Below are 11,402 nucleotides of genomic sequence, written 5' to 3'. Positions count from 1 at the left end.
GGAGCGGAGCGGAATGGAACGGAACGGAGCGGAGCATCCCCTCGGGCCCGGCCCCGGGCTGCAGCCCCGCTGTACTGCTCCGATACAGCCCCGCCGTCCGCCCCACTGTGATCCCGCTGATGCTAAATGCGTCATTTTGTAATTATGCGTTGTCCGAATAGATCTTGAGCGAGGGGTGGTTGGTCTGGATTTGGATGGTCTCTCAGTAGTCACTTCAATATCCATGAGCAGAAATACGCACGCCTGTCTGTGTGCACAGCCACAAACATGTAACATGTATCTTTAATAAGGACAAATATATTCTTAATAAAGATAACACTAGCAAAAGGAAAGCAGGGCCAAACTGATTGCTTTTGCTTTCTCTGCATAAGACTGTCCAATTAAAAGGCTCCGTGGCAGAAGATTGCTGGGTTTTTCACATGGGTGAATGCTCCGGTGCATGGCGTGCGCCGCCCTCCGCCCCCGTTCCCAGCGCAGCTCCCGCGGAGTTCCCCCGCCCCCGCAGCCCCCGCAGCCCCCGCCTGGCCCGGTACGCGTTCGGCATCGCCCGCTGCTCCCCCGGGCGCTCTCACGCCCCTAAGGGGCTTTGCAGAGGAGGCCACGGCTCCGCTGGAACTGCCGGCGGTGGTGACATTCCCGTGTCCGCGGTCACCACATCTCCCAGGGACCTACAGGGCCGGGCTTCCCCAGCGCCGGGCGAGAGACAGGGCAGGAGCTTACACTCAGCTCAGCCCGGGGCTCAGCGCCCGCAGAAGCGTCAGGGAAGGCTGTGTCCAGCCCCAGAAATGCCAGGGTCAGGGAGGGTGCAGGGCCCTGAACACTCAGTCCCCAGGAACACCGAAGGTGCGGGCACTCCTCCTGTCGTCCTGCCCCAGCCAGGCAGAGGAGGAAGTGACAGAAGGCAGGGTTTGGCCCGCTGATGTTTCTTAAGCACCCGTCACGGATTTCAGAGGACAACCTTTGCTCTGGGTGTTTATTAATTGTCCCTTCTGACCCGGAGAAAAGCCATGATGGAGCCTGCACACGACTCTGGACTAGGTCTGCTCTTCTGGAGCTGGTGCCAAGGTGCCCAGCAGCTCAGGAGCCAGCAGTGCTCAGCTGCTGAAGCATTTAACCATCAGCTACTCGGTGTTATCATCTCCGGTGTTCCCATCTCCAGCTCTTCATCTTCTTCCTCGGACCAGCTCAAGCTGTCATCAGAGTCCTCATTCTGCACAGCCCCAGGCTCCTCTGTGTTTGCAGCTTCCTTCTCTTGCTCACCACAGGACTGCAACTTGCTTTGGGGGAGCTCCAGCCTGGCCCAGGAGCCAGGGCTGGCTTTGCAAAGCGTGATCTCCACCTTGGCTGGGACCATGCTCACAAAGCTCTTCTCTACGTCAATGGTCTAGAGAGAGGGAAAGGCACGGTGAGCCGGGCAGGGGAGGGCAGGCAGCACTGCCCAGCCTTTCTTCCCCTTACTGGAAAAGCCCTGCCAGAGGAGAAATGTCCTGCTGTGCCAGGAGAAGCTTGGGCTGCAGCTGAGCTGAGCTTCACCTTGTTATGTCTCAGCAGCACCACAGTGCTCCTGCAGAGCTCAGGGAGCTCAGCTTGCCTCAGCCACACACGCAGCTGCGGCACAGCCTCTCCCAGCAGCGAGCTGTGCTGAGACACAGCCATACCCACACCTGTCAGCCCTCTGCTGCCTGCAGGCACAGGCAGCACGCACCAGAAATACAGACAAGAAATCCACATGCAAATTCCTGAGCCTCACTGCTGCTCCCCAGCCAGCAAGCAGCTGAAAAATCAGCTCAGCCCGTGGCCTGCCTGCAACTCACAGCAGGATTGTGCAGGAGACAGGGACCTGCTGGGCCAAATTACATTTGAAGCAGCCTGGGACCAAACCCAGAACACCAGAACACCTATAGGGCTGGCAGTGACCTCCAGCTCTGACCTTAGCCCTGGATCAATCAGTGCAGCCACCTCAGCCTCCTCACAACCCTAAGGCATTTCCCAGCAGAGATGGCCATAAATGCCTGTATCTGGGCAACCCAGCCCAGGACGAAAACCTCAGGCTGCCTCACAGAAATACAGCCCAGCCCCATGCAGACTGCTGGAACAGGGAAATCAAAGCAAACAGGATCTTACCCCCCAGAGCTCCAGTTCTGCCTGGAAAATCTTATCCCCTTCAAAGATGACATGAGCCTCAAGCTGAAAGATCAACAGAAAATTATCTGAGAGGGTAGCATAGCACTGCCAGAGCTCTTCCCCCAGACAGTGCAGTTGCCTTTCAACACCATATTGCATCCCACATCCAGGCTCCAGTATAATGGTCTGGTGATCCCCTTAGCACCTGGCAACATTTCACCCCTTTCAGAGCATGACAGGTTCACCTGTGACACAGCTCAGGGGGTTCAAGGCCAGCAAATCCACCCATTGAAGCTGAAAGCCAGAGCTGCTGGACAGATGCAGCAGTGGAGCCACTGGGCTCTCAGTGTGGGGATAGCAGGTTTACAGTGCCAGCCCTGCCTGTAGCAACAGGTCAAACAGGCCACCAAAGAGCACCACAGGCACCCAGCTGGCTCCTGAGGCTGCAAACTCAGGTGGGCCATGAGGAGAGTGCACATCCCCACCCCACTCACCACGGTGCGATTGGCCTTCACGCTGCTGAGGGCAGGCAGGGGGTTCTTGGCATAGACCGTCACCACCACCTGGCCGCTGGTTTGGTGCCAGTCCTGCCGGCACAGCACCGCCTTCTTGTCCTGCCGAGGAGAGGAACCCATCACAGCCCAGCTGGGGCTCAGGCACCGCTCAGACAGAGGGGACACCACAGGATGCTGCCTTGCACGTCTCCTTTGAGATGCTTAGTTCAGGTTGGCACGAGCTAAGCAAGAGCAAACCCTGCCTTTTGCACAGGTTTTTTAGGGGAAATGGCTCATGCAAAGGTGAGCAGCCCCTGCCATGTTGTCTGTCCCATGCAACATGGGACATCTGTGCTGTCCTTGGAGTTGCTCCAGGACACTCTAAGTTCAGAGACATCTCCTAGCTCCAGAGTCACTCTGCTATGCCCAAGCTCCTAAGTGCTGTGCACAGTCAGGAAACAGCCTGGAGGGCAATGCAGGGGCTGTTACTGGACATGGATCATGCCACCATGCTACACTTGGGAGTCAGATGAGCCCCAACTGGCCACGTTTCACCTTTGCCCACCTTGTCGGCACCACAGGCACTGACAGGCCTGTGTCCCCAGCAGGCTCATTTCTGACCATCACAGTGAGACAAACCCCCTGCAGCCCTCCACACTGCCAGCCAAAGAAATGCTCCAGGAGGAGTCCTGGCCCTAGACTTAGGTGACAATTAGCACAAAACATCTGCATCACAACGTCACAGTTCCCTCACTGCAGCCTCCTTTACATTCAGGATATGTTTTCTGCTCCAGAGCAAAGAGCTTGGGCTCAGAGAAGGTTGCTGGCAGCAGTGCTGACTCAGAGGAACACAATGAACTTTCAGGGTTATCCTGGGCTGCTTTGGTACAACTTTCCCAGCTCAAGCCTGTTTCCAGTCAAGAACTTCCCTGGGGTGTTGGGAATTGGGATCTTGTCCCCACTGTTCTGCCACAACACCATGTTGGTATGTGGATGAGATTCCTCCTGAGAAGCAGCTGCAGAAGGAAAGCTTCATTAAAGCCAAATTCAGTTATCTGAAATCATCTGTCAAAGCCTTTGGGGTTTTTTTTGTAGGACTTTTCCTGTGCTCAACCACCTGTCTCTATGTGGCAGCCTGTGCTGTGTCCAGGGCCAGGTCCTGCCTCATTCAGTTTTCTATTGCACATCTGCCCACTGGGTGAGAGCGCTGACACATCCTGTGAGTGCAGAACAGCATCTTAAAGGGCAGATGTGTGAAGATTAGGCATTCAAACCCTATGCAGTCATCTGTCAGCAGTTATGAATTTTAAGACAATTAAATGCAGAGCAAGGGAAGGAGCACTCTCAAATGCCAATAATGCAAATCACTCACATGAGTTGCCTCTGCTGAGAGCCCCCTTACCTTCTTTTCCGTCCAGCAGTGACACCCACGGCTGCAGCCTGGCTGCTCCATGAAGGCGCTGAAGTCCGTGGTTTTGATTCCACAGCAGCTCCAGTACTTCATCCTGAGGAGAGCAGGGTGACCTTAGTGGGGCCATCAGCAGGAGAGGGGACCTCAGCAGGGTGGGGAGGGAGAGGGGCTCATTACCAAGAGCTTCCCCTGCCCGCCTGTCCCCTTGTGAGGTGTCACCCACAACTGCTGTGGCCACACAGCCTTGTCATGCAGCATTTTCAGCCCATGGCAGGGTCAGTTTGGTCTCTCATAAAGGATTGTTTCTTACCCCTCATGGAAAACAGGAACACCAGGATGAAACGTACAAACCTCTGTGTTACTCTCTGGGCCCTGGTAGATCTGTGGAGAAAGAAGCAAAGTTATATCTTTGTCTCTGGCACAGGACGAAGTGGCACAGGTGTCCACTCATCAATGCCCCTCCATGTAGAGGGCACAGAACAATGCCCAACATCACCCTTTTGCCAGGCCCAGCATTTGTGAAGACTCACTCTGGGACCATGATCAGCCAGCAGCCCAGCACTCGTCCCTGCTCCCTGCTGGCAGGGCAGCCACCCTGACCTTGCCAGGACCACAGTGTCACCCCTGCCACCCTGTCAGCAGCCCTTCTGTACCCTTCTCTAAAACAGCCTGCTCCCAGCCCAGGGCTTGGCAGCACAAGGACAGTGAGCAAGTTTAGACACCACAGAAACTCACTCTGAGGTGCAAGAGGTCATTTGTCACTCCTGTCCTTTCCCCTCCTTTCCAGAGCATGTCAGTCTTATGTCCTCATCTACCTTCTGCCTTTTGCTCCCTGCTCCCTTGCTGCTGCTTTCCAAGTAGGCTATCCCTGCCACAGCTCAATCCCTCCCACTCATCCTCCAGGCAGTGCTCCACAAGGCAAGAGAGAAATTGGGCTGTGCTGCATTAGTTCAATGCAGGTGGGAATCGATCCACATGCATTTTGTTGTCTACATGTCCAACCTTGAACATGTACTGTATTTCACTGCAAGCAATCAGCAGCAGTGAAACACAAATGTACCACCAATCTGGAAGCCTCTTGTAGGAAAGTGTTTGGGAGATGACTGAGGTGGCTGCTCCCAGGGCAGGATGAGAATATGGAGCAGGTGGGCACTGCCACCTTCCACTTGCATGGTACCTGCCCTGAACCTGGACCTGTGATGCTCCTGGCCACAAGGCACAGGCTGGGTAAAGATGGGACCCTGCCAGGTACTCACCGCCTTGCAGGCTGCATTCTTGCAGGTGGTGCCAGCTCTCACCTGGGCAGCCTCCTCGCCTGCAAGAGCAACACAACTTCACCCAGGACACACATTGCCCATGCCTGCCCCCAAATTCCAGCCCTGCCCTCTGCCAGCTCCCCAGCTGAGCACAGACCATCCCAGTGTGCCTCCAAGACACAATTTCAGCTGAACATGCAGCATTCACTGACTGCACTGAGCCTGCCGTGCAGGTGATGAACTTGCCATGTGCAACCCCGGTTCCATCCATCAGCTTGTACCTGTACAACTGCTCTTGAGCATCTTGTCCTCGGAGGTCATGTTCAGTTTCTCCAGTGCCTGCTCCAGAGACCTGGATACTTTAATTGGCAGCAGTTGTCTTGGCTCATCAGAGCTGGGAAACAGCAGCAGCAAAGGCCAAGTGGGTTTTTCTGCGATTTACGTGTCATTTCCTCTTCTGAGAGAAGAGCAGGGCAGGACACACACAGAAGTGACACAGCAGGGCAAGACTGTTAGCTGAGCCTGTCTCACCTTGGTCTTTCCCGCAGCATCTTCTCAGCTGATTTTGGTCCTTGGACAATGAGCTCCTTCACTGGTTTGGCCTTTGGTTCATCTGAGATCTTCCCTTGACTGGAAGGCTCAGGGGGCTTCTCCTTGCTATGAAACCCCTTTGTGCATCCCTGAGCAGCAGAGACAAGCCTGATGACTGCTTTGTCCTCCTCAACCTGGTGGCTGTTCCCAATCCCTGTGAGTTCCCATGATGTGGTGGCTCAGTGTCCTGCAGAGATGGGTTCTGACCTTGCACTTTGGGAGCAGCACCCTTGCTTGGAGGGGCCTTGGAAGTAGATAGCAAATCCCTGGCTGGCAGGGCAAAAGGAACCTCCCTGACACAGGACAGAGATGGGACAGGACCGGGCAGGGGCCAGAAGGGAAGGATGGAGGAACAATGGGTGCATTTGGGCTGGCAGGTCAGCTCACCTTTATGGAGAGGAACTCAGAGAAGTCTGTTGTGCGTTTCTTGCAGCAAGACCAGCCCTAAGACACCAGGACATGACAGGCTGGTCAGGCGTGGGCAATCCTGGTGGGCACAAAGTCACTCCCCACAGCTGCAGCCCCAGCTCCTGCCCCACTCACCTTCAGGGCATCGTGGAAGATGGGGACACCTGGGTGATACAAGCAGGAATCTGAAAAGGGAAAATCGGGAAAAAGCTTTCAGGAGAAGCAATCCTGCCCACGAGCCACCTGCGTCTGCCGGCAGCTCCAGAGCCAGCTCCTGCCATATGGGCTGCCTGTGCTGGGCTTGGCAGCTCGGCAGCCTAGGCCACACTCTGGGAAAGCAGAACACAATTCCCATTCCCTCCGGTGCAAGGCACACAAATTCACTCACCCTCAGCGTTGTGCTCGGGATCAAACCTCTGCCCGCAGCCCTTGTTGTAGCACAGCAATGCCATAGCTCAGGCGTATTCACAGTGTCCTTCACTGCTTCCACGGAGATCGCATCAGTCTTATCCCTGCCCGGGATCCCTCCTCTCCGTCCCCTCCGCCTGCAGCCCAGGCGCCGGGAGGTGGCTTTGCCTGTCTTTGGAGGCAGCTGTGGGAGGTGGCTGGTAACCGGAGACCGGGCTAAAGATGGACAGGGCAGCTGATGGGGCTTGGCGCCTGTGATATCTGCACAGGAATTTCTGTGCTGGCCCTGTGCCCAGCAGAGGGAATGGGCACGGCAGGGTGGCCCCGCGCCCGGGGCGTGCAGAGGTCCTGTCCCAGTGCCTGCCATCCTCCCAGCCAGCATCCATCACGGAGCCATTGGCATCACCCCAGCACACACACACCAACCATGCTCAGAGAGCCCCAAAACGGGAGGGAAGAGAATTCACAGAGTCAGGGCAAAACTGGTGCTAATCTCCCCCAGCCCCGGAAGGCACAACCACCTGCTAAACAGAGGCACCAACAGATCAAGGCTGTGAGTGCGGCCAAGACATCTTTTGATGCTGTTTTTTGTGTAACAAGTGGTCAAGGGAAGGTTCTTGGCCAGACATGAGAAGTAGGACACAGTGATTACATAGGTGATTATGATTAGATTAATGGCTAATACAGTTTTAAAATATTGCCAATGCAGTATCTAAACAACAATTACATCTATTACAAAATATGGTATATTGAGGAATGGTCCCTCTCATTGACTCACAAGCTTCAGTGAGACCCACTCACTTTCTAAACCTCTCAGGGAAATCTCGGTGCAATTCAGTCTCAGATTTGGTTAGTCTTTGTCTAAAGAATTATAATATTCACAGGTCTGGCTAGAAACATACAGATTTACAGTCTTTGACCCCGCAGAATTTACAATTATAAAGCCACAAGGCAACTTTGGAGCTGCTTTAGAATTTTATCTCTGTATTTGACCAGACCTTACAGTTTTTCTCTACTCCTCCAAAAGTGAGTATTCTGTGTGTTCCTTGCATTCTGGCTGGACATACCCTGGAGGTGTCCCCAAGAGGGGCAGGAATAACCAACACCACTCAGAAAGCTGCCTGTGACCTTGGAGAGCAGTTTGCATGGTTGGCCCAGACTCCAGCAGCATTTCATACCCTTTTGCAGGTCGATGTGCACCAGAGTCAATCACAAACAGCTCAGCTCCCCCTGTCTCTGAAATACATTAATCATGCAAGCATTCAGTGAGTTCCTCCTGCAAAGCCTGCCTGGTATTTTCCTTTTATCTTAGGACAAACCACATTGCCCAGCAGAGATTGTGGAAAGGGAGAGGGAAAAATGCACAGAGATTCAGACCTGACTATCTTCCCTTGTCATCACATCAAGGATGAAAATTGTTCCCTGGAAGACCTTTGTAATCACAGAGAAATGCAAAATGTTATTTGGGTCCCCTATACACAGAAGGGGTTTGCTCAGACCCCCTGCTCCCCTTCTGGGACCTAAGAGTTTTCCTCTACACACAGAAAACCCTCCTGAGATCAAAGGTTTTACTGAGTTCCTCTCTAAGTGTCTAAATCAAATATTTTCTTTGTGCTGTTCCTGTTTGCAGGGACAGCTGTTTCCTGGGTGCTGCCCTGATCTCCAGGAGCACAGAGCATCTGGGGACCATTTCTGTTCAGGAACTGGGGTCAATATAAGTCCTTGGCACTATCAGACAGTACAAAGAACAAGTCCTGCAGGCAGAGGATGCCCAGGGAGTCTGCTCAGGACGTGAGCCCACAGGGTCTGCCATAGCTGATGCAACCCTAACCCCTGTCCTACAATGTTTGTTTAACCTACTTAATCCCTCTACAAAGCCTGAAGAATTTTCTGTTATCCCAAGGAGATCTCCAGAGTTCAGAGTTAGGGTGAACTGTTGCCAGAATTCTGGAGCTTATCAAGGAGAAGATTCCAGATTATTTCACACTGTCCTGCTACTTCACCTTCAGCTCAGCTCTGCCACCCCCTACCTTGAGATGCCCCAGCCAGCAGCAATATCAGGCTTTTCCTTGTCAGCTCCTTAGCAAGGAGCCAGCCCTGCTGCAGGGGAGGACATGTATCTCTGTCACACCTCTTTATGTCTGGGTCACCTGTGTACAAACCTGCATCCACCAAAAAGCTGGGAGAGAAACAGGAGGGCAGTGGGGAACTTGCCACATCAGCATGAACCACGTGGCTTCAAAGCACTATACTGCCTCAGGTCACAACTGAGCCAACAGTCCCAAAGGTGGGTAAAAAAGTGCTGCTGGCATCCAGAGCCTCTGCTTAGGTGAGAAAGACCACTGGGAGCTGGGCAGAGGCCTGTGGTGGGGGAATTTGCTGTTCTGGGGGCTGAGCACAGCTATAGTGTTTCAGATCTCCCTGTTCTTTCCACGAGCTGTCAGCAAGGCTGCAGCTGTCACCGACCCTGTGCCAGTGAGAATATGGAGCTCAGGTTACCCTGCACACCTCAGAGGAAGCACCAACAGGATGATGTGGCTGACACACATTGCAGAGATAAACAGCAGGTACCCCGCGGGGACTGTGGCTGAGGCAACTGCACCTGAGACAGGAATCAAGCTCCCAGCTGCCAATTAAAAATAGACCCTGTTTGCTTTGTGTACACTTAATTTTATACACAGCAGATCAAAAAATGAAGTAGAAAAACTGTAATAAATTATTCTCAAACCCAGCTTAATGTGTTTGCCCTTGAACAATCAGGGTCAGTGTAAAACAGCCCTGCAAGGTCCTGGGGAGAACATGCTGAACACCTCCAGGGAAACAAACCCAGCTCACCCCCGACCTTTCAGTCATTCAGGATGCCCTATGGGGCTGGGGTAAGAGCAAGACACTGCATTTCTAAAGCACAGAGTAATTCCTCCATACAAAAGGCTTGTTAGGTGAAGGGATATTCCTGAAAAACATATTACTGCTATGTATGCAGCAGGCAAGATTAATGTTTTATTTATTTGGGCAATAAAATCTTTCTCAAAAGAACATGTGTTGAGCAATTCTGCCTGGCCAATCTTCAGATAGCACTGCTAAGGAATTATGTACCACCTGTCCAATGGGTCTGCACTGCCAGAAAACTACCAGAAATGGGGGCATGGGCAACCTCTCCATTCAAGACAACTGTTTTTCTGTAGCTTGAGTTATTATAGACACTTCTGTCTCATTGGACAATTAGAACCTCAAACTGGAACCAGCCACCCAGCTAATAAGGATTTCCTCCCTTACTGAACTGTAATTCAGTGTCTTGCTCCAGAGATAATTCCTTGGACCCGAGTTGCTTCTTTAGGAGTTGATTCACTCTGATGCTCACTCTGAAGGCACACACAATAGTCCTCATCAAAAAGTACACTTCAGTCTTCAGTTGGAACCAGTCCAAATAGAAGAGTTCAATCTACTCCTAAGGCTCAATTGTGTGTCATTAGCTGGCATCCTGAATCCAAATCTGCTGGCTGAAATACCCTGCACTGGCACTGAGTGTGGGTTTTAGCAGTTTTCCTTTTGAGGGTCCTGTTGCCTTTATAGCAAGGTCACTGTGAGTGCAGGGCAGAGCAGGCAAACTGTAGTGAGGGGAAGTGCCCCAAAACCAGTGCTGTGCCTGGCTGAGCTCCTTGCTTTCTTATATCTGGCACCCAAGTGACAATCAAGAGAAGAGAGAATGATGGCTCCTTTCAGCAAGGCCATAGAAGGTCACATCTTCCTTCTTTCAGCCCCCAAAGGTAGCTCACTGGAGAAGCAGTTTAGCACATGCCATCACTTGCAGCTTTCTATGATAAATTACAGCTGCTAGTGAGAGGCAACATGCCAGGAAAAAAAATGAAATGTTTGTCTACTGCTTTGATATGACAAAATTATCCACATACCAGCTGAATTTTTCAGATTTATCTTTGATTCTTGCAAATGCACTCACTACTGCTGAAGAGGAAGCTGCATAAAACAGAAGTTGTAACTTCTGAAGTATACAAAACTTTAAAAGGGTTTAAAGCTAAGAGCAAAATGGTAAGAACCAAATTACTCATCAGTCCTTGGTGTAATACAAACTGATACTGGAGAACTGCATTTTAAACTAGCTGATCAAACATGACAGGAAAAGGCAAGGGTTTCTCTTCAGGAGAGTCAAAATATTTCATCACTCTGCAATTACATAATAGCCAGCAGTCTGGAAAGGCATGCAGAGGGAAGCATTCCCGTCTGCACAGTGGCTGAACCTCAGCACAGGAGTGCTGTGAACAGCCCAGCCACAGGAGCTGCACTTACATGAAACAAGCAGTGCAAGCACCAACACCAAACCCCAAACTGCTCCAGCAGAGAAAGGAATTGCTCTGGAGTGAGGAAGCCTGCCTTGCTCCTCTGCCCAGCTTTAAGTGCTCCTGCACTACAGCCAGTCTGCCCCTGGCACACACCTCTGGAAATCTTAGTAAAGGTTTGCTTTACAATATCCTTACTCAGCCACAGGTTTTCAGTCTCCTTTAAAGCAAATTACAAATACCTATGGTATTCATACCAGAATTTAGTTTTCTTTCATTGCTGCCACTGGAACTTCAATTTAGATATTTAAAATCTTGTTATGATGGGCTTTGAGCAGAACTAAATTCCTTCTTCCCTATTATGTTACACATAGGAAAAGTGTGTAAAAATTTTACTGCCTTTTCTCCCAGGGAA

General features: G+C 52.0%; 1 protein-coding gene across 1 annotated transcript; it reads right to left on the bottom strand.

Annotated features, from left to right (window-relative positions):
- Window positions 1-944: 944 nt before the first annotated feature.
- On the bottom strand, window positions 945-6,851 carry ITGB1BP2 (integrin subunit beta 1 binding protein 2). The gene is made up of 11 exons (XM_015626625.3): window positions 6,673-6,851; window positions 6,420-6,469; window positions 6,264-6,320; window positions 5,817-5,965; window positions 5,567-5,679; window positions 5,286-5,344; window positions 4,340-4,410; window positions 4,021-4,123; window positions 2,619-2,738; window positions 2,125-2,187; window positions 945-1,384 (listed from the first exon to the last, which is right to left on the bottom strand). The coding sequence occupies exons 1-11, from the start codon at window positions 6,734-6,736 to the stop codon at window positions 1,118-1,120; spliced, it is 1,116 nt and encodes a 371-aa protein (XP_015482111.1). The 5' UTR covers window positions 6,737-6,851; the 3' UTR covers window positions 945-1,117.
- Between the last annotated feature and the right edge of the window lie 4,551 nt (window positions 6,852-11,402).

This window comes from Parus major, chromosome 4A (genome assembly GCF_001522545.3).
Source record: "Parus major isolate Abel chromosome 4A, Parus_major1.1, whole genome shotgun sequence".
Lineage (NCBI taxonomy): Eukaryota > Metazoa > Chordata > Aves > Passeriformes > Paridae > Parus > Parus major.
Note: the sequence above shows the minus strand (reverse complement) of the source record. Positions and strands in the feature narration are given on the sequence as shown.

Coding starts and splice junctions, on each gene's coding strand:
- ITGB1BP2 (XM_015626625.3), bottom strand. CDS start 6,736: ATGGCATTGCTGTGCTACAACAAGGGCTGCGGGCAGAGGTTTGATCCC. Junction 5,680..5,816: donor ATGCTGCGGGAAAGACCAAG/GTGAGACAGGCT, acceptor GCTGTTTCCCAG/CTCTGATGAGCCAAGACAAC. Junction 2,188..2,618: donor TGAAGGCCAATCGCACCGTG/GTGAGTGGGGTG, acceptor TTGATCTTTCAG/CTTGAGGCTCATGTCATCTT.